The 21,271-nt window shown below is 36.0% G+C and overlaps 2 protein-coding genes and 1 pseudogene across 2 annotated transcripts in view; 2 read left to right on the forward strand and 1 right to left on the reverse strand.

Annotated features, from left to right (window-relative positions):
• The first annotated feature begins 2,376 nt into the window (after positions 1-2,376).
• Positions 2,377-9,755, forward strand: LOC141429237 (hydroxysteroid dehydrogenase-like protein 2). Its single transcript, XM_074089512.1, has 4 exons — positions 2,377-2,535; positions 5,314-5,422; positions 6,702-6,830; positions 8,882-9,755. The coding sequence occupies exons 1-4, from the start codon at positions 2,392-2,394 to the stop codon at positions 8,956-8,958; spliced, it is 459 nt and encodes a 152-aa protein (XP_073945613.1). The 5' UTR covers positions 2,377-2,391; the 3' UTR covers positions 8,959-9,755.
• Positions 9,756-13,327: 3,572 nt separating this feature from the next.
• Positions 13,328-21,271, forward strand: part of Adsl (adenylosuccinate lyase) — a 54,976-nt gene continuing 47,032 nt past the window's right edge. Inside the window, exon 1 of the mRNA XM_074089494.1 lies at positions 13,328-13,584. Coding sequence (XP_073945595.1) covers positions 13,417-13,584 — 168 coding nt within the window. The 5' untranslated portion in view covers positions 13,328-13,416. The remainder of the gene's footprint in view (positions 13,585-21,271) is intronic.
• LOC141429241 (uncharacterized) overlaps positions 15,819-21,271 on the reverse strand; it is a 48,221-nt pseudogene continuing 42,768 nt past the window's right edge.

The raw sequence follows: 21,271 nt of genomic DNA on the forward strand, positions 1-21,271 counted from the left end.
ACCGCCATGAGAGTAGAAGTATGATCATAGTATGAAGAGACGACGTATGTAAGCGTTATGTCATAGTGTATTTTTTTTTATCGAAATTTTGCTATGAGGCTCAAATTTCTTTTGGAGGGACGGGCGTACTGTCACAATGCACATAGGCGATCGCTGACATCTTAGTTAGCTCAGTGTAAGCTAGATGGCGCTTTCCTCAATAAGGGAATCTCTGACAGAATGGCGGACGAACTCTAGAGGTCGCCACCGTAGTTTTCTCTTGACTTATTTATTTACGTAATAATATGTATTTAATTTTATTTATTAGTTACTTATTTATTTTATAAAAGTAGGCATTTTATTACACTCATTTACTACACGAGTTTGTACGACTAAAATTATCTATAACCAACTCACCCTTGACCGTTTTTGTCGGCCAAGGGGGGTGCTGTCGATCAGCTGTGACCGGGGAATTCTAACTGTAATATTCTCGCCTTAAAAGCTGAAGCACAGCTGTAAAACACTCATTCAACAGCTCATACTACACTAAACAGCTCTCTCGAAGCTCCATACGCCCAGATTGGTAAGTTCTCCGATATTTAACTTTTGTGTTTTTCTGTGTATTTATTATATTATTTCTTATAATTTAACTTGTGTAATTGAAGGAAGGCTTCCCCTGGCAGGAATCTTTATTTCAAACATTTCTTATACTTAATATTTTAACACTTGTTAATTTCTCTCATCCGTTGTTATAAACTCAGAACTATGTTAATGCTTATTACTTTATGCAACGGATGCGTACCGGTGTTAAAATAAATTCAAACTCAGCTAAGTAACGTTTAATTTCAAATGTAAATCCTCTAAACGGTTATTTAGTGAACTGTTGTATTTCAAATTTTAACGGTCACTTAGGCTAATTATTTTTACCTTTGTTTCTAAAATAATTATATAAAACTAGAATCACTTTCCTTTGCCTGCCTGTAACTCCGTATGATTGTCCTTGCCACTCACTGCAATTCAGCACACCCTAAGAGTTGGGCATCGCTGCAGAGGAGTGACTGGCAAACAATCCAGCACTGGATCACAACTGACACCACCTTAATTACAGGAGGCACCTCCGTACGGCTTCACATTTCCACACCCTTTGTACGGCTTACAACCTTCGTACAACTTTCAAAGTCTCCGTCGGCTACAATTCTCACGGCTCAGGCGGCTCCTTTAACCTGACACTAAGCCCTGACGGCCTTAACTTCCGGAGTACTGCACATCCTTCCTGGCTCGTCCAAGACCCTGATCGCTCCTGCGTGGAACACTTGTCCAGGCTGCTCGTCCTGGCCGCCCTAAGGCCCCTTTTGACCTCGGCACCGACGACCACTCAGCTGGACCAGGCCCCCCTGCTGTGGCCAGCCTCTTCGCTCGGGTTCTTCTCTCCGACTCCAGGGAAGTGTAAGGCCAGTGAGACCGAATAATCAGAACACCTCTCAATAAAATCTCTTGAACTCACTACCTGAGATTCTCGTAATACTTTTACTTTTAATTTGTCAAACTAGGCTGTTATTTTTTGTGTTCAATATTTAATTAAATAATTAAAAAGTCTATTGTTTTACTCAAAGAATAACTTACTAGGCCCCTTTAAGGTCAAACCTCCCCTCAAGAGGTCTGCCCTTGACAAATTAACATGCGTTAATTCACTTCGTACGTCATTGCATCGTTTCACTTCATCATACTCAACTAGCGTTCTCATTATACTGGCTTACATTATAGTTAATGCTTTTCTTAATAGCGGTTTATATTCATAAGTATTAATACCCTAACGTCCAACCGTAAGATTCTGCTCCTATTTGTTCGTTGGTCGAACTGTGACTTAAAAATTATTACACATAATTATGGCATGCAACGCCGCTTTGATAGCCAGCGAAACCTTTCTTGTTGTGTACACTTATTTCTTGGAAACTAAACTAAGTGAAACTATAAATAAAATAGAGAGGATCATTGCAGGTTTGCCATGTCTCAGCCTGCCGTAGTGTTAAGCACCTGAACGTGAAATTAATGGCGAAAGGCTCAGGGGCAGATGCGTTTACTTTCAGGCAAATTAATGCAATGTTTAAAGAATTTGATATTGAAATAATGAATAGGTATTTACATAAGGCAAGATATAGCTGGGCAACCCTGTTACGTTGTATGTGTGTAACATTATTTAAGTCACATTTCGGTTAAAGAACAGATAGGTGCAAGTTTTTACGGTAAGATGACTCCTACATAGTTCGCCTCATTTTTTTATTTTGGAAATCGATTCCCTCGGGAAAGGAAATAAAATTGAGCAAATAGTTTTGTGATAAAAATAAATATTTAGATTTGCCATAAAATGGGAATTTTGACATAATTGTCTAATTTAGTTTAACTTATCGTTTTATGTTTGTGGCGTCCATAAAGTTTAAAAAGCAGCAATATTTTGAAATTGGATATATCTATTTGTTTGCAGGTAATATAGATAATCTGTTGCCCGATTTCTTTTTGGACGTCCCTGGATCACCTTCCAGCCAGGCCGCAAAGAAGGTGTGAAAATATTCCAAATTTAAACAAAGACTATATTTTAAAACAGGCAATAAAAATTATGTTTTATTATTAAGTTTATTCCTCAATGAACTACAACCTCGCTTCTCGGGTACAGTCAACGTCATAAATAAATGATAATTTCTGTACCTTGTCGCTTTCAGTCGTTACACAATTTCGTATGGCTTTTCAAACATGACGTTAAATTGACAAGGTAAAAAAGTGATCACTTATTTATGACGTTGACTGTACCACTTGGCTTGCATCTTGTGATAGAGGATTAAGGTGTAAAGTTGTAGTTCATTGATAACCTCCGCAAAGTAACACCTGAAGCTTTTTTCCTCGACCCCTATTGCCTCACAGATATTTATATTTAACTAAAACTTGTCATATCATACGGCCTTACGTATTATAATACACTTTAATAATATTGTTAATACTTTCGTGAAACCATCACATGAACATTTCGGTTTACTCGAAATTAAGAAAATGTTTGATGCATAATAATAACAAAGTATTTGAAAAGGTACTAGTTCAAACAAAATTAATCCTTAAACCTACTCAGGTTTATTTCTGACAATAAATAGTAGAAAATTGATGAAAGAGGAACTAAAGATTTCAATTAAAAGATTTAACTATATTAAAGTAATACGTGTACGTCAACGCTCACATTTAATTTATAAATTCTACTCTTTATTGTCGTACTCCATAGCATTTTTATTATTGATAACGGGCATTTGGCGCATTGTACTCTTTTAAAAATGACCAAAAGATAATAGGTACAGTCGCCATAGATATTTCGGACCGGCCAAGGTAATCAAAAATATCGAAACATGCACCCTATTATTAAGGTATTAGAGTTCATGTATCGATATTTTAGATCATCTTGGCCGCTCCGAAATGGCGACTGTACCTAGTATTATACTATGAAACTTGGTAGAAGGTAACAGCTGTCATTTGAATCCCGATACAATGCGACTAATATAGTAATTACAGATAAATATGATAAAAATAAGTATTTTACTGCCCCCAATCTTTCTCACTATTTTTGATAAACATTTGATAAAACAGTAAAATGATAATGTAAGCATGTCTGATACTGGCTTGAAATAATCTACTATAAATATATTTATCAATGTTTTGAGAAGCATAAGCCTTGGTATTAAACTAGAGATACACGTACGTGGAACCCGACTCGTGGCTCGTATCATCAGGTACGTGTTGCCATCCTCAAAAATAATGCATTATTAATCAAATCGTTATATAAATAGCGTGAAGTGTAAACATGTAACTCTAGTTTTATTTATCGAGTTTGTAACACTTGGTCCACACATGTGCTTAACTTAGTGATATACGCGTGTATTTTTGATACTACCTCAAACTTTAAGGGCAGTTAGTGTAGGCCCTAATAATCACATTTTATTATGTTTTAGTAAAAAATCTAGAATTATTATTTTCCTTACTAAACTAATTAGCACGCAATGTACGCGATACAACTTTGTTTTTATTCAAAATGTTGCACTTTGTGACGTACAGCTGTCACAGAACGCTTCTCTGTCCTATCAAATTATTGTACGCATTACATTGCTGCTCGAAAATATTTCAAAAATTAATTGCGCTCTAATAGTTAATTCTAAATTAACAATTTGTTTTGATATCGGTTCACAGCACTTAAATCTTCGTCTGGTTACAGTTTGAGGTAGTATCAAAAATACACGCTGTAGAAACCGTAAGTAATCTGATTATGTTCACTATATCGGATCTGAATCTCACAGTAGTTTTATGTGTTAAAAAAAATTGTTAAACTTATTTAATTATGAGCCCAGTTAACGTCGCGGAGACTATAAGATATTTAACCTCTTCACCGCCAGAGTCATCCAGTCGTGACAGCCAATGGAATGCCTCACACGCCACTGTCATTATACATGACTAACATTCAACTCTAAATTAATCCTTCTACAATGGAATTAAAAATCAAGTTGATTTGTCGCTGATTTTTCTGTGGCGTACAGAGCACGTCACTTCGTTTGTTTTTGGCGCTGGAGAGGTTAAAAATAATGCATGGTGTGGCCTAAGTATGTTTGTTATAGTTTAGGTATTCTCTGTTATTTGTGTATGATACGATATAGGTAGAGTAGAAACGAAGAAGCTCCAAAATACTTGCACGCGATGCGAAAATGGAATTTCGTATCGTATCTCTCATTCTCGTGTTAAATAATAATAAGCGTCAGCGGAACGGCAAGACACGAAGTTCGAATTTTGCACGGCCAGTTTTAATAGGCCGTAATAAATAATGATTACTTCCGATTAATAATCATAGCAAAGTCTTGTTTACAATGAGGGTTTTGGTGACAGCTTTGGCAGGTTGACGCTAAGTATTGTGAAGTCCGTTTGACAACTTTCACATTTGCGTCACATTTGTGGCTGGATAACTAAATGAGCCAATCGCAAACAAGAGTAAAGTCTAACGACCCACACGATACTAACGCCATCTAGCAATATTTCGCCTGCCAAGAAACCGTCATTAAAAGTTTCACATAATCTTTTGTAATTATAATATAATTATTATTATCACGTAGTGTAACAGCCGGTAGATCATCTACGCCGCTCTGAATCTTTGGGTCAAGCACATTGGTTTTTGTCGTGATCACAAATCATATGTCCCTCTCTCTCTGACCAGTCGTGTGCGTAAGGGACGATAGTTCATATCCGCGATAAAAGCTAGTGTGTTAAGGCCCCAAATAGTGACAAAAGTTGACTAATGTGTTATTGAAATTATAGAAGGGTGAACCTAAGGGTCAGATTCCCACTCTGTTTGCGGCCATTGGAAAGAGTCTATCGCCCGAATTGGTGCAGAAGACACAAGCCGTTTACCAGTTCAACGTATCAGGTATGCTTTCAAGGTTTTCTATCAGGAATATTACTAAGCTGGCAGTGCAGGCGGGTCACCTGATGGTAAGCGATCGTCGCCGCCCATAGACACCTACTGAATTATTAGGAATGCGGGTACGTTCATTTTTATTAAATATAAACCAATTCCAAATGTGTTACAGAAAACATTATTATAACAATGTGTCACAGGTGCATAAGCACTAACACAAGGGTTACTGGTATATAAAGGTACCAGCAAGTTCTTACTTAAAAAATAAACCGGCCAAGAGCGTGTCGGACACGCCCAAAATAGGGTTCCGTAGCCATTACGAAAAAAATAAGTAATATTTTTCTAAGGATTTCGTATTTTATACGGAATCTTCCAAGTGTAGGTATATTTTATACCTTAGGCTGCTATTTACTCTGAAACTACTAATAATTCTGATTTTTTTTTAATTTTTTCCACCCACCGGTTTAGATTTTAGGGGGGGGGGGAGCTCGATTTTAATAAAAAATTTGCACTTTACAGTTGAATATTTTGCAAACAAATCACTGAATCACCCCTCTTTACGTCTATGGGAGGTACAATAATTTTTTTTTTTTTTTAATTTTGATTGTACCATTTTGTCGGCATAGTTTACATACAATATTCGTGCAAAATTACAGCTTTCTAGCATTGATAGTCCCTGAGCAAAGCCGCGGACGGACGAACAGACAGACAGACATGGCGAAGCTATAAGGGTTCCGTTTTTGCCATTTTGGCTCCGGAACCCTAAAAACTGCTAAGTGCGGGTCGGACTCGCGCACCGTCTACATATAGCAAATTAGGTAGGTATAACTCAACATTAGGAGTACCTACGGGACGCAATATGTCCGGCTGTGGAAGTTATTGCCGATTGCCCTAATCTAAGATGCAGTGACAAAAAAAATTAAACGAGTACCGGAACTCGTCAGCTGGACTAAAAGGGTTATCGCCCAGCCGTAGTCGCGCTGACACCACGGAAGTACTGAGCCGTTGCTGCTATGTGGTGATTCGGTATACAGATAGTTTGAGTCTCGGGAAAGGACATCCAGAAAATGGCATGGGCCACCTGGGATAGAGATAAACGAATTCTACGTAGATGGAGACGCGGGCAACAGGCTCTACATAATTGTAATTTTTTGTATGAAATGTATATTTTTTTTTGTATGTAACTTTTGTGATATAGAGGGCTGGTGGCCTGTGCCAAGTGGTTACATGTGCGTCAGACTTAAAGCTGTCTCTAATATGACATTGAATACCTACTCGTGTATTCCAGGCAAGGAAGAAGGCGTGTGGCATATAGACCTGAAGAATGGGGACGGGTCGTGCGGCCAGGGAGAGCCCAAGAACCCACCTGATGCTACCCTCACCATGGATGGGAAAAACTTCGCCGATATGTTCGCTGGTAACAATCAGACTAAGATTCATCGTTATCATCTTAATATACGCTGTGTTTCTCTCGACTTCCGTTAACTTCGACAGAGGGCTCAGTTCACTGATAGAAACTACCTGGTAATTATACTTGGTTTGGATAGGTATTTAACTAAATGTAAACAAACCAAACTGGTGTCTTAAATATTGAAATTCTCCCATTAAAATATATAAACATTTACATTTCTGTATTAAAATACACTAGTCTAGTTTTTATTACAATGATAGATAAGGAAATGTTTAAAATCCTTGAATGTACCAAATCTGGCAGCTGAAATTTTGTAAGAGTAAGGGTTAAGTAAGAGTTAGGCCACTAGTGTCTTGGAGAAATTAACTTCATTTGATCTGTTAATTCTCTTACAGTTAACGGAAATCAAAATTATGCGGTGTATAACCACCATTTTTACCCGACTGCCCAAAGGAGGGTTATGTTTTTCGAGCGTATGTATGTATGTGGGTATGTTTGTCCATTTCTTTGGTCCTCGCTGCAGCCTAAACGGCTAGACGGATTTAACATATGAGGTATCATTGGATTCGTCATAACTGCCGGAGTGACATAGGCTATATCAAAATTCAATATGGCGTCTGCGAAAAAAATATGGCGGAGGAATGAAAAAAAAAAATTTGGTATTGTAACAATATGGGTATCAAATGAAAGCTAATAATTAGCCCATTCTAAATAAATATGGGTTATAATACTTTAATACTATTTTCACAGAAATATCAAAAAAGTATAAAATAAAAAATATTAAATTAAAAAAATCAAAAAACCCGACTGCCTAAACTAAAAGGAAGAAAATAAGTCTAGTAGTCTAGAACTCTGTCAAGAAGCTCATTTAAGGTTCAACAGTCGGGACCCTTCAAATCGTAACCAACTCAAAAAATCTTGGTAATGGATCCCGACTGTTGAACCTTAAATGAGCTTCTTGACAGAGTTCTAGACCACTAGACTTATTTTCTTTCTTTTAGTTTTTAAGGCAGTCGAGTTTTTTGATTTTTTAATTTTTAATATTTTTAAATTTTTAATATATATTTTTTAATATTTTTATTAATAGAGCAACATATTCATGGAATGTAAACGCCTTACGGCTCTGCAGAAACTAATACTGCAAATTCTCCCTGGTATCAAGCAACGGCATTAATGCAGACACTGTTCACGGGTTATATTTATATTCAACTATGTTATATACGCTGTTTGTTTCCCAAATAAATAAACTCAGTGCTGTGGCCCTATTGTCATTGATTATTCCAAGCCAACTTGTATATGCATACTGTATAAGCACATAAGACAAATCTGCGGATGTTGGTGCAGAACCGCCTTGGTGTCGTTTGTCTCTTGTCAGCAAGTGCCTTGAGCCAGGCCTCTAATACACGTCCGCGCCAATCCGTGCGTTTCTCCGCCAACAATTACATGTCGCTCTCGCATCGGTCTGGTCAGTCACCAAAGACGTTGTGCACAGGCGCCACGCCAAAATTCGTCTGGAACAGACGCGTAGGTCTGATGATGATTGATGATAAGCACACAAACTTTTTTGGTTAAATTAAAAGCTCACTTGTAGCATCAGTCACTTGGGCTACCACTTAACAACACTAAAATTAAGATTGGTTTTTTGGAATCTTTTTGTATTTTTTATTTCAATTCCAAATTTTTACTTTTACGGTCATCCCGTAAAACCTAAATTGAAAATACAAACTGAAATATAGATGCACAGAAAAAACAGAAAAATAAGACCATCACTGGGAATCGAACCCAGGTCCTCGGTAATCCGTACCGCGTGCTATACCGCTACACCACTGATGGTCAACGGTACCGACACGAATTTCCCCTATGCACCTCATATCTCAGCTTGTTTGTTTCTTACTTAGTCACTTAAGCAGTGACGCTAGCGACATCTATGCCGTAGCCCTCATTACTAAAATTAAATCCAAATATTTATTGTGAAGATCTAACAAACAGTAAAATGGTTCCACTTCCTCGTAGCACTCGTAATATTAGTTTTAAGTGAATGCCATCTGTTTTTAAAGGCAAGCTGAAACCAGCGACAGCGTTCATGATGGGCAAACTGAAAATCAAGGGTGATCTCCAGAAGGCGATGAACTAGAGAAAATGATGAAGTCACTGCAGAAGAAGAACTAAATATCCACAGTCTAGCGTACCATATAAAGTAAGCGGCAATTACATTGAGTCGTTCGCCGCACGCGGCGACCGCAAAAGTGTAAAGCATTCGGCGAGTGACAGCTGCCACCGCCTTAATATGGCCTCCGCAGTAGATGGACAGACTAATGTAAAGACGATGGTCGTTCGCCGAAGTAGTTTGAAACAAGTTCGGCAACCGTATTAGGTGAACGACGCAGTGTGATTGCCGCTGTACACTGGAAATCAAATAGACGGAAGAACTGAACGGGATATTTTAAAGGAGGATTTTGGAAATGATAGTAAAACTTTGACTCCTAACTTGATCTTGTTAGTATCTAGAAACAGTGCAATAGATTCCCAACTATAGTAAAGTAAGAAGGGATATTGGATATTTTTCTAAGAATATTGTTAAACGCTAAGAAAAATATGGTGTTTTTTTTTAATGCAGAGGCAAATCAACTAAATATTAATGCTATAGACACAAGTCAGCAACATATGCAGCGTATTGCAAAACTCAAAGAATAGGCTGTATTTTTTGCGTATTATGAAGTGATGTATATTTTTAGATGGTATTTTGTCACTTGTATATGTCTGCAAATTATGTACATAATGAGAGTTTTCGTTTAATTATTCATATACTGTTGTGCCTTGATTTATAAATCTTAGTATATGTCACTACTAAATTATGGCGCAAGATGTATTGGAATATTGTTTACACTGAACGATGGAATTACATGAATAAAGGCATTGTTGTAAATTTTATTTATCACTAGCTTTTATCCGCGGCTTTACTCGCGTAAACCGTTAGTTCTAGCAGTAGAGTAGCCCAGTATTTTGTAGAACTGTAATTGTAGAGAATAAGTCATTTAGTTTATATATTTTTCATATAACAGACTCGTCTGCAGATGAATTGAAGTTTTAAGGAAAAAAAATTTTTTTTTTTATTTACAATCCGCCAATCTTATTTTTTATTCAAAATAGGCTTGCCTTTGATCACAATCTCGCCTTATGGTATCTAGTAAAGAGGCCACTGAATTTATTAAGAACTTCAATGAATGTTGCCCAAAACAACATGATTTATTAAAAAAAAAACAAATCCATAGGTGTTTTAACGCCACCCGACTTCCACAGGTGCCACCGAGCACATGTGCGTTCAAAACGTATGAATAGTTATGACAGCGGCACTGGGCGAAGTTCCGAAAACGCATGTGTGTCGGTGGCAGTGAAATAATGTAGCTACTCTTTCTAGGCATCACCAGGAATCGTGGTATTCATCTTTATTTCCAACTGCAGATGGACTCCGAGCTGTCGATAGCTTGACAATTACTCTCTCTTCCACGCCTCTGGACATACATAGATAGTCACCGCATATGTAACATTTCACTTCCCACTTCGAATTAGGCGACCAATGGAATTCAGGCAGAGGGTTGCTGTTCACTTGACAAGTTAGTGTAATATTGGTGTTTGGTGATTGTTTTTTTTGGAGTCCCTTTGTATTTTTTATTTCAACTCCAAATTTGTTACTTTTACGGGTATCCCGTGAAACCATATCGAAAATAGATTTAAAATGTATCGTGGTCTAGTTCGACTAGTATGCCCAAACCACTTAGCCCGTGTTCATGTATCTTGTTCAATTTACAATCTCTCAGCAGTAGTTTATGCAAGCCATCAAGTCGACCGTTCGTTTTCGTACAGAGCGTTTCCTTTGAGGTTTAGTATTTGTATCTCCGGAGATAGTGTAGGTATGTCTGAAAAGCCAACTTAGGAACAATTGGCTAATTTCTTTCCCATTGAACATGCGCAGTGGCACTGATCGGGGCAGTGCCGGCGGCGACGGCAGCTAGCACGTTTAGAAGTAACAGCGTCTTAAGCAACTCCATATTGATTCTGTAACGAGTATAGGATACCTACTTGGGATTAGGTCAAATAATGAGATGGTCGGAACTCCGCCGAATGTTGCGCTTTTATATCCTAAATATTGATGATGGATGATTGAATGAACAAAGAGTGGTGGTAAGTATTTTAGGTTTACTGTTATGTTAAATTAAATAACAAAATCTTTTTCACTTCTCATGCTCGTAAAGTTCGTTTTTATGCTGTATCTAGACTACATAAAATGACTTTTTATGCTCTACTCACTGCTCTACTGCATAAAAAAAATCTTCGTCTAAGACCAAGGTAATCAGGTGTGAACAGCCACAAACAAAAAAGTTTCTACATATTTCTTTAATATTTTTTAATTTATATAAAACTAAAAATCAATCAAATAAATCAATAAAATTAAAAAAAAAAAATAATAATGCATAAAAATAAAAGTACATAGAAAGTGAATAATTGTTTCCACTGTTGCTATTTTATTTCCTCGCAATCTCAAGTGAAAAGCAGAGTGTAAAACTCGAGCATTAAATGAAACCCATTTTCCCCTCGACGTGTCTATCCACCCTCGCCGTACTGGCTCGGGTGGCTTTATGAACGTCTTGGGTAAAATGGCTCGTTTTATGCTCTCGTTGTACAATCTACTATTTTTTAGGTTTCGTAGCCAAAATACAAAATTAAACTGGAACCTAATTAAATTACACTGTCTCACCGTATCATACCATGACCGTAACAGCACCGTGTCATGTAAAAATATATTATTCTTTCTATTATACGTTACATTCCGTGCCTGACACTTTCCTATATTATGGTCAATGCATGGTATGATAGAGTGTGCCTAATGGGTAGAGAGAGACCTTAAGTGTTATTGAATGCCTTTAAAATAGCCGTCCTTCAGCGATGGTACAGATCTGTTAACTCATGAAGGCGCGCCCCTCCATAGCTAATTATCAATGTGCGCGAGTAAAGCTCGTATTTACATGTTGTCTTAGTCTCAGTGTGCGTGACTGACGGTACGCTTGCGACTAAGGACACCTTCGAGCTACGCACACATAGACTTATCGTACGGAAAGTATGTTTAAAACTACTATTATAAAATGCGGAGGGGAGCGCTTTCGTGAGTGAACAGCTCTGTATCGTGCTATTTAGTCTACGGCAGTGCAAGTAGCAGAGCACAAACTAAACGTCCCGTCCCGTGGTATACTAAACAAGTACCTACCCTTATAGTTTCGCAACTTTCGTATTTACTACTTATAGGTAGCATTAGTCAAATTGTGTTGAAAATTAGATACAAGTAAAGATTACAGCCATAAATAAGCCCTTATCGTTAAAAGTTAATTAAGTTGTCTGTTATCTCTTGTTTTGCGTGAATGATGTTGGGGTCTGATGCCTTAATATCTCTCAATTCATAATATCAAATTGCATCATTATAATACATTACTCCACTGCAAAACATGTCTAGTTCAAAATGAACAACCAAAATAAATAAAAATATCATGGTTTTGCAAGATACAAACGTAAGTTTTGAAGATTGCAGTTTTTGTATCTGTCATTGTGATCACGACTGTCAGAAACGTTACGCAATAGACCCTCTGGAAATAGCTTGGTTTATCATGTAAATATGTTTACTACGTCAGCGTCAGACAATACAAAATCGCTTATACTATAAGTTTGTAATTTGTTATGCAATTGGGCCCAGCTCAGTTTGTAGATACGAGAAGCAAAAAAAACCCGCACTAACCTTTGTTGTTTTGGTGTAGGTGCTTTCTTGAAATTTACTGTCTATAATTCGAAAATATTTGTTAATTAAATTTCGACTTACGTCAATGAGTTACACTGCGCTGGCGCGCAACTTATGATGCCCATGTTAAAATTAAAATTCCCTCAAGTCCATAAAAAGTAGAGGTAGAAACTTGACGCCAGCCGGCGTACCAAAAGAAAGTAGAATAAGTAGGTATACATAGGTACATAAGTACCTACATAATTACCTTATACTTACCTAATCCAGAAAAAATGAAAATTATTTGCGCCATTTAAAGTAAAAATGAATGCCCACTTAACAAGAACAGTTCAAAAATTTAAAATTCAATGGGAGACGAAAATTTTAGCATTAGCAGCGCTTTCATTCTTTGCCGCCGATACGCGTCTTACGAATTTTCGTCTCCTATTTGTTGAATTTTGAATTTTTTAACTGTTCTTGTTAGGTGCGAGGTGCAAACTTAGCTTGGTCGTGTTATACATACAATTAATACATAAGTGACCGATCAATTTTACTACCGCAATCACAATAGGGCACTAATTGTTATTTCAGAGTTCTATTCGATATTGGATTATTTCGTAAGTATTAGAACGTATTCTTACGTCAGGCATCTCGAGCGATTCGATAACCTTGTTATCAGAATTGAAATTCTCCCGCTATTCGATCAGCCTTGCGGGCAACATAGGTTATGTTGTTCTTGCTCTGCTCTATTCAGTAAACTGACAGCTGCGACGTCTAACGCAACAGCGGTTATTATTCTCCAATAAAATACTTAGTAGTTAATACATAATGTTTTCCATCGACGCCCCGTTGGAAATACAAAACTCCGAGTACTGCAATTATCGGTCCCCATTGAGCACAAGATATGCGTCTAAAGAAATGCAGTACAACTTCAGTGATCAAAAGAAGTTTTCAACGTGGCGCAAACTCTGGATTTACTTGGCTAAAGCTGAAAAGGTATGTGGAAAACAATTTTTATGACCAATTCTTGTAAACGTCGTTTTGTGACTGACTATGGACTGACTTGACTGATTATTTATTTTGATTACATTACATCATTATTTTAAGGTTATGTTATTATTGTTTTACAAAAAAAAAGTGACGTTAGTGTTGTCTTTGGGTTAAGTACATAGTTAGTAAAGTATTTTTTTATTATGTTGGTTAAACTGAATAGAGTTCACTCATTGATTGAATTACTTAGCTAGTTTTTATTTGAGTTTTCGCTTAGATAGATTAGGTTTTCTAAGTTGTACGTAAGTAGTAAGCAATAAGGCATAAGTATAACGATATCACAATCACAAGACAGTCACGGTCTTAAGAATGAACAATAACCTCATTCAGTCGGTCAGATAAAATGTTCAGTTTAAATAAAGTAGGTACTTTATATATGCATAAGAAATTAATTTTAAGATTATACCTAGTTTACGCCTACTTACGGTGTTTTTTTGCACGATTAAGTACCTACAAAGTTTTAGGTTACCAATTTTGTTGTAAAAATGACAGCTGCAAAGTATCATCAGAATTAGGACAGCCCCAGATCTACCGGTTCTTTTCTGTTCTACCTAGAATAACACAGAAAACAATTTAAATCGGAAGGCTAGAACGCAATACCTACAAAATGTACCTAACAAGAGTAGGACCAGCAAATTTTAAATAATTAAGATTGGCAACACCTATCACAGATAAAAAATATCGGTCACAAACACGCTACATAACACAGAGGGCACACGCAACCGCGCACATTCGTAAATTGTACAAAATGGAATAAAGATGAATGATGATGAGTCGGCATGATTTTTTTTGTAGGTTTAAATTGATTCTAATTAATTCAGTGTTATTTGAATTTTGAGCCATAGTCAAAATTTTGAGTCAAGAAATTCAAAACCAGAAAAAATATTCGTCACTATCACCATCGTCACGGTTATTGATGAGGATAATAATGGTTCAAGTTTCTCTTTTATTATTTTCTATACTTAAGCATTTTTGATATTGATCATGATCTAGGGGCGCGGTAGTGCCCCCACCAAAACGAAAAAAAAAACGAATACACAATATATTCATCGAAAGTGAATAGACTTAGCTTTACATTTATTGGTCGCAATTAAATTTTGATTTACTTTGCTGCTTGCTGGATTTTAGAGGTGCCAAAACGAAATTTACTTTACATTGTTACTACCAAGACTCGCCCCTACTCTACCTACCGACACAGTATATACTTTATATAAATACCTACTGTGCTACCGACCCGGGTCGGCAAGAATGCCCAGTCAGCATGAAATGTAGGTAGGTACACCATCGCCGATCAGACCCTTGTTCGGCCGGCGTGTGTATGATGATGAACCCGCATTCTGTTTTGTTCTTGTACCTAAGTACTTAAAACAGCACAGAATTGTTAGGTTTGTGGCCGGCCTTAAATACGTAACGGTAGGAATACCTACTAGGAATAAGTACATATATGGTGTTTGACAGGTCTCATGAAATAAGCGGCCAGCCCAGCGAGTCTCGGACGACATCATGGACGTATAGTACGTCCATGGGCTATATGGCTATATAGAATGGCGGCAGATTAAAAAGAAAAGAATAGGATTGGCAACCCAGTTCACTGAAAAAAATATCTGTCTCAATACCTACATAACGGAAAGCACACACATCCGTACAAACATTCGTGCATCGTGCACAAATGAAATAAAATATAAGATAGGTAATGAATAGATAGATAATAGAATAGAGAGAGAAATAGATTTTATTACATTCGAAACAATTTCACTCAATAATCGTGTTTTTTTTTCTATTCATACCTACTTCATTGTAAATAACAAACTCCAGGTATTACTATCAATGGGTTTCACATTTTTTTTTTCACAAAAAAACGCTTAAACTCCGCTGGCGATTGTCTGAAATTGGGAATTTGGGATGCATTATCCAAGGTAGGTAAAACTATTTTTGAGGACCCGTGGATACCCCAACCCTGACTCAACTTGTACTTTGACATTTAAACACCTTCTACCGCTACTGTTACCTGTTACCAACTTTAATTAGTTAATACCTACAACGTCTGAATACATGAATCTTGCTTTCACCGTCATCAACAGTCAACAGTAAGGAAAGGACAGAAGCATGGGAACACTAGTCTAGTCTGGTTAGGCATATATTGTTTTCTTTTAAAGATCAAGCAATTAATTGAGAGGAAATATACTCAATTACTTTATTTAGTAAACAATTACAACGGATACAATGTTTATGTACATTAATAATAAATTATTACTATAATATTGTGCGTGTCGTGGGTACCTTTTTTTTAATACTATTGTGGAATATATAAGGTAACATTAGCGCCTGGTATGCTGTTATACATGCAAATAATGATCTCGCCACGAAATCAAGCGCCATTCTTGTATCCACCTTTCGCTCACATTCGATGAGCGAGCGGTGAAAAAAAAAATTTCTGAAATAATCTTGCGGCGAGACCAATAATTAATAGTAATATATAATATATTTATATATATCGTTAAAGTAAACATAAAATAACACCTTAACTAATTATATTTACTTTGATGATGAAAAATAAACTAAATTAATCCCTTATATTAATAAGAAGGAAAACAGAATCAGATTTGAAACAACAGAAGGATGTTAAAATGAAAAGAAACTTAATCAAACTAAAACTACTGTTGGACGGATACTGATTACTGCTTTGGTTCTCCCTTTCAATAAAAGTAATAATTATTTAACATAAACTTCAAGCGTAACCTATAAGTTATAATAAAATTAATAATTAGATCTATATACAAGGTAGATCAAGAAACAGAATTTAATCAATTATATTCTATTCCAAATGTGCGTTATAATACTTATAATGAAAAGTAGGTGTTTTATTTCTCAGCATTTTTTACAAAAAAAAATATATGGTAATAAACCATATAAAAGTGTATTTTCAATAAAATTTGAATGTTTCTCGACATTTTAAATGTCTTTTTACGACACGCACCTAAATACTAACGTTAATTTGGTTTCAGCGGAATGTTTCAGTATTAACAGTTATATAACTATTATTTTATTAATTACAAAGTACGTTAATCTAATACTAAATCAAATAAATTATACTAATTTGCGTGATTGGTGTTACAAATTCGTGAATGGATTTAATTATACAAAATTATTTTTTTAATTTTGTTTTTGATAGTTGATCTGACCGAAACAAAGTTTTCTATCATATTTTACTTAATCTGTGGCATATCTCTGTGCTATTTAAGCGCGCGTAATTTGAAGTGTATATAGTTTAATTGCGATGTCGTTTTTATTTGCAGGCGACTCTACTACTACTTGATTTTTAATTATGATATTATATAATTAAAAAATCATACATAAAATCAATACCGTACAATGCCCCTCGATTGAAGATATCATCAGCATTATCTATGCTTGACTTACTATTCTATCTTTAATATTTTTTCAATATTTTTAAAGTAAGACCATAAAAAAAATCGAACTTAAAATTATTTTGCCAATTATCAGAAACTCATTTACTCTCCTTAAAAGTGACAATAATTAGTCTATGAATTATTCCTAACTTAACTTGCACTCCCTCGGCCAAAAACATACTGTTTAAATGAAATGAAAATGAGCTGCCATGCGAATATTTAAAAATTCCAATGAGCTGCTGCGTAGGACAATATTGTCAAATTTACGTGAATAAATGTATTTTTTGTACAAAAATAAACAATTAGCTACTCATTCAGGACAACTCAAGATTCGATATAATAATCTATTTACAAAAATAAGACTGGAAATATTTTGTTTTGAAAACAAGACTGAGAATTACTTAATCCTACTACTTATATTCTAATTCCTTATTTTTCATAACTTAAATAATAATTACAAAAGGGCAGCTAACAGAAAAAACAATTAGAGATTCAAATTTTTCATGTCGCGATCGTTTAGCGGCAAAGCGTTTTAAAAACTTTTTTACTTGAGCGCATCATAGACGAATCTAGCGCTTGCAAGCAAAGATTTTAAGCTAAGGCTTTGTTTTTTTTTCTTTAATATTCTCCTTCCTTCCTGAAAGTGAAGAAGGCGTGGAACAAAAATACAGCTACTCCAATAACGGCAAAAACGCCAGACGCGAGGAGAAGGTCGTACGCTTGCTTGTTGGGGCGGACCACGACGTAGTACGAGTTATGCCAATCTATAAAAAAAAAACTTAAATTAGGCACAGTTTAAAAAAATAAATGAAAAAAGGGCTTCAAAAGGATTAAATAACAGAGAACAGAAAGTTATGACAAGTTCGTCGTTAGGATAGATTTGCATCTATTCTATCCTTGCGGCCCCGGCTTGCAGTACCACACCACAGACAATCGTATTGGGTAGGCATGTAGGAGTAGGACCGATTTTTCACTCAGTGTTATCAGCCCTGTATGCATACATACATACGATACCTAGGATTGCAGTGCAGAGGCCTGCAAGCAGGACCAGAACACCTGAACACCATAATTCTCCGGATACTGACGAACATAACATAACAGTTTAACGAATAAATTAACAACCTAGCGGCCAAATTAGAAAGGAACGGAAGTAATGCCACCATTGGCACCGTTCCCTAGAGTCTGTATATGTTGCATTCCAGCTTACGCCGCACGGGCTCAAAGGCATAGATAATACTGACTTGCATGCTAATCGATTATTGATGCCTAAGTAGTTATTTACTAGCCAAATTCCTGTGCATATTTTTCGTCGTCGTCTATATTGAGTAGAAGTAGCCATATCAGTGATTTAGGAATCTAATTATAAGAGTCCTGGCACATTTTTTTTATTAGGTATTATAATAATATTAAGTAGGAAGATGAAGTCGCAGTTGCAACTCATGAAAGTGGAAACAGACCTATGGATATAAGCAACCAAACAGATAGCCTATGCCCTGCGTAGGCTGCGTATCCTGAGGACTATGGTGGAATGCCTCTATCTATCTATGCAAATTTCACCGGCTATCCTCAAACCGGAACAACATTACAACAGTATGCGAACACTGCTTTTTGTCCTTAAGTATACTTATCCAATTAATGGCAAACCAATCCAATCCAATTAAAGTATCTATCCTTTATGCCCACGCTTATAAAAAGGGAGACATCTCTATCCGCGGCATTATTTAGCGGTCTTCCGGTTAACAAATTGAACATACTTAATTTGGCAGCAGAAATTAACTTAAAACTTTATTAAGACTGCGGCTATAAAAATATAGAACGGGATATCTCACGCAACATATTTAAATACCAATGCAAAAAGATCGGTCAGCATCAAACGTAGCTGGTTACTTTTTTACAATCTTGTATGGCGCTAAGTACATGGCTGGCTGTAAAACGACAAAGTACAAAAGTAACCAGCTACTTTTGCAAAGGGTCATAACTTACCATAAAAGATGACTGCAGCAGCTGCAGTGAACATGACCACCCCCAGAACGGAGAAACCAATAGAGGTCCTCCATCCAACCGTCTCGCCGAACAGCCGCGCGATGATCAGAATGCCGGTGATGATGATGAAACCTGTTGAACCAAACAATTATCATGGACTATTTTAAACATGACTAAAAAGTACTTAATTTTGTGGTAAGATATCTATCTAATGGAGAGTAATTTTTAGTGAAGGAGTTTAGTTTAACTAGGACAGTGTAATTTTAAAATGAAAACACAGTCGCCAATTTTTTTCAAATAATTGCCGCAACATCTTCCACTACACAGATTAATTTGAAATTTTCGCGCGTTATAGTGGCAAATTTAAAATTCCAATCGAATGCAAATCCATAAACTGCAAAAAATTGCGCGGGAACGTTAGTACTTTTCACACGCTATGTTGATTTATTAATGATAATGATTTAGTTGCCTTTACACTTGCTTGCAGGCTATAAATAACTGAGCATCATTTACTTGTCGGTTCAACACTTCAATGTTGATTATTACGACTTTCACACGTAGTTCAATGGAACCGATTTTTCCAGTTGACAGTGAAACTGATTACTAATCGAAATTGCGTAAAAAGGCAATGACACCGATGTTACGTTTTTGCAGCATTTACCGATTATGATTAAGTACGTTGGAAGTAAGATTCATAATGTTTAATTTGAAATGAAATATTTTTATTTTTTGGGGCATCAGCAGCCGTTGGCGGTATTTTTGGGGTTCTTTTTGCATTTATTTATTGCTAAAATGGAAGGACAATTATCACATAAAGGGAGTCATAAATAGTTACATATAAATATCTAAGGCGTATTATAAAGTAAATGATTATATCATAGCGATCCCTTCAAATAGCGAACCTACTGTGTTAAAAATAAAGTTGTGTTAAATAATTGTGATGTATAGATATCATTTAATAATATTGTAAATCTGTTTTAAAAAAAATACCTCGTTGAGTTTCTTGCCGTATTCTTCTCAACAGAGGTTTTTCCGAACCGGTGGTAGATTTTTTTTGACATTCATAAGTGCTTGTTATAGCCTAAATTGAATAAAGATATTTTGACTTTGACTTTGATATATACGCATCGTAGCTTATCATCATTTACATGTCGGAAAAACCGTGATTGTAAAATTTTAACCAAATACAACTTAGAAGCTCCCATAGTTGTTTATTCTTCTTTTCAGGCTATAAAGTCTTATTCCATGAATTGTTGGTGTCCCTGTGACTTTAATAAACCAATCAAATGCATGATCAACCAAGAGTTTCGTTTTAAAATAGTGTGACTTATTGTCTTGTGTTTTTATTCACAGTCATCGTCCGGTGTCGTCACAATTCAAGTCACTTAAATAAAGTAGAAAGAAGTAAAAAACAGTAAAACAAAAACATCATCACATTGAATGAAACTTTCGTAGATTTCAAATTTCTAGTTCTGATATTTCTGTAATTTAATAATAATACATAAAATTGGACTGCCTTTCCCTGCCCAGAAGCAGAAAGTTGAATTTTCCACATTGTTCCTGTAGAAAGCGAGAAATGACACTTAAAATACATCAAGTCTTATTTTGTTATGCTCATGTATTATGTATAAGACTTGTGTTGTCTTAAAATGTTTTTCACATCTTTACTTAAGCCTTTTCTGTGGTGTCTGCGACCGTGTCAGATGGACCATAGAAATTGCAATGGACGTTTAACAATTACCCGCAAATTGAATGATTACAACAAATACCATTGTGGCAATTAGGTCACGGTTTTACTCAGTTTGCGTTAACTAGAATTGTTTTGCCAATTTTGGAAACGTTTACGGTTCACAACCAAAAATGGAGGTTCTAAAAGATTGAGATGAGATTTAACTCAAGTATCCAATGAAAGGTTATGTTCTTGGATGATAAATACTATAAAATTGGGGAGTTTTTTTCCTTGGGGAGACGCTACAAAGCTACAATAGAGATCTGTCTCCAAGCAGATGTTATGCCTCGGGACCGAAGACCGAAGGAAGAGCGTCGGAAATTGAATATGTACCATCAGCCGAATATGTGGTCTACCACCCTAATGTTGATAATCATTTGTATGTCATAAAACAATTAAAGCCAATAGTCGGTCTGTCAACTTGAAAGTTCGGCTTTAGCGACATATTAATTTGATAGGAACTTGTTTAAAATTTGATAGACCACTTATTTGGCTGATAGTACGTCGTAGT

Source organism: Choristoneura fumiferana, chromosome 6 (genome assembly GCF_025370935.1).
Source record: "Choristoneura fumiferana chromosome 6, NRCan_CFum_1, whole genome shotgun sequence".
Lineage (NCBI taxonomy): Eukaryota > Metazoa > Arthropoda > Insecta > Lepidoptera > Tortricidae > Choristoneura > Choristoneura fumiferana.

Coding starts and splice junctions, on each gene's coding strand:
- LOC141429237 (XM_074089512.1), top strand. CDS start 2,392: ATGTTTGTGGCGTCCATAAAGTTTAAAAAGCAGCAATATTTTGAAATT. Junction 2,536..5,313: donor CCAGCCAGGCCGCAAAGAAG/GTGTGAAAATAT, acceptor TTGAAATTATAG/AAGGGTGAACCTAAGGGTCA. Junction 5,423..6,701: donor TTACCAGTTCAACGTATCAG/GTATGCTTTCAA, acceptor CGTGTATTCCAG/GCAAGGAAGAAGGCGTGTGG.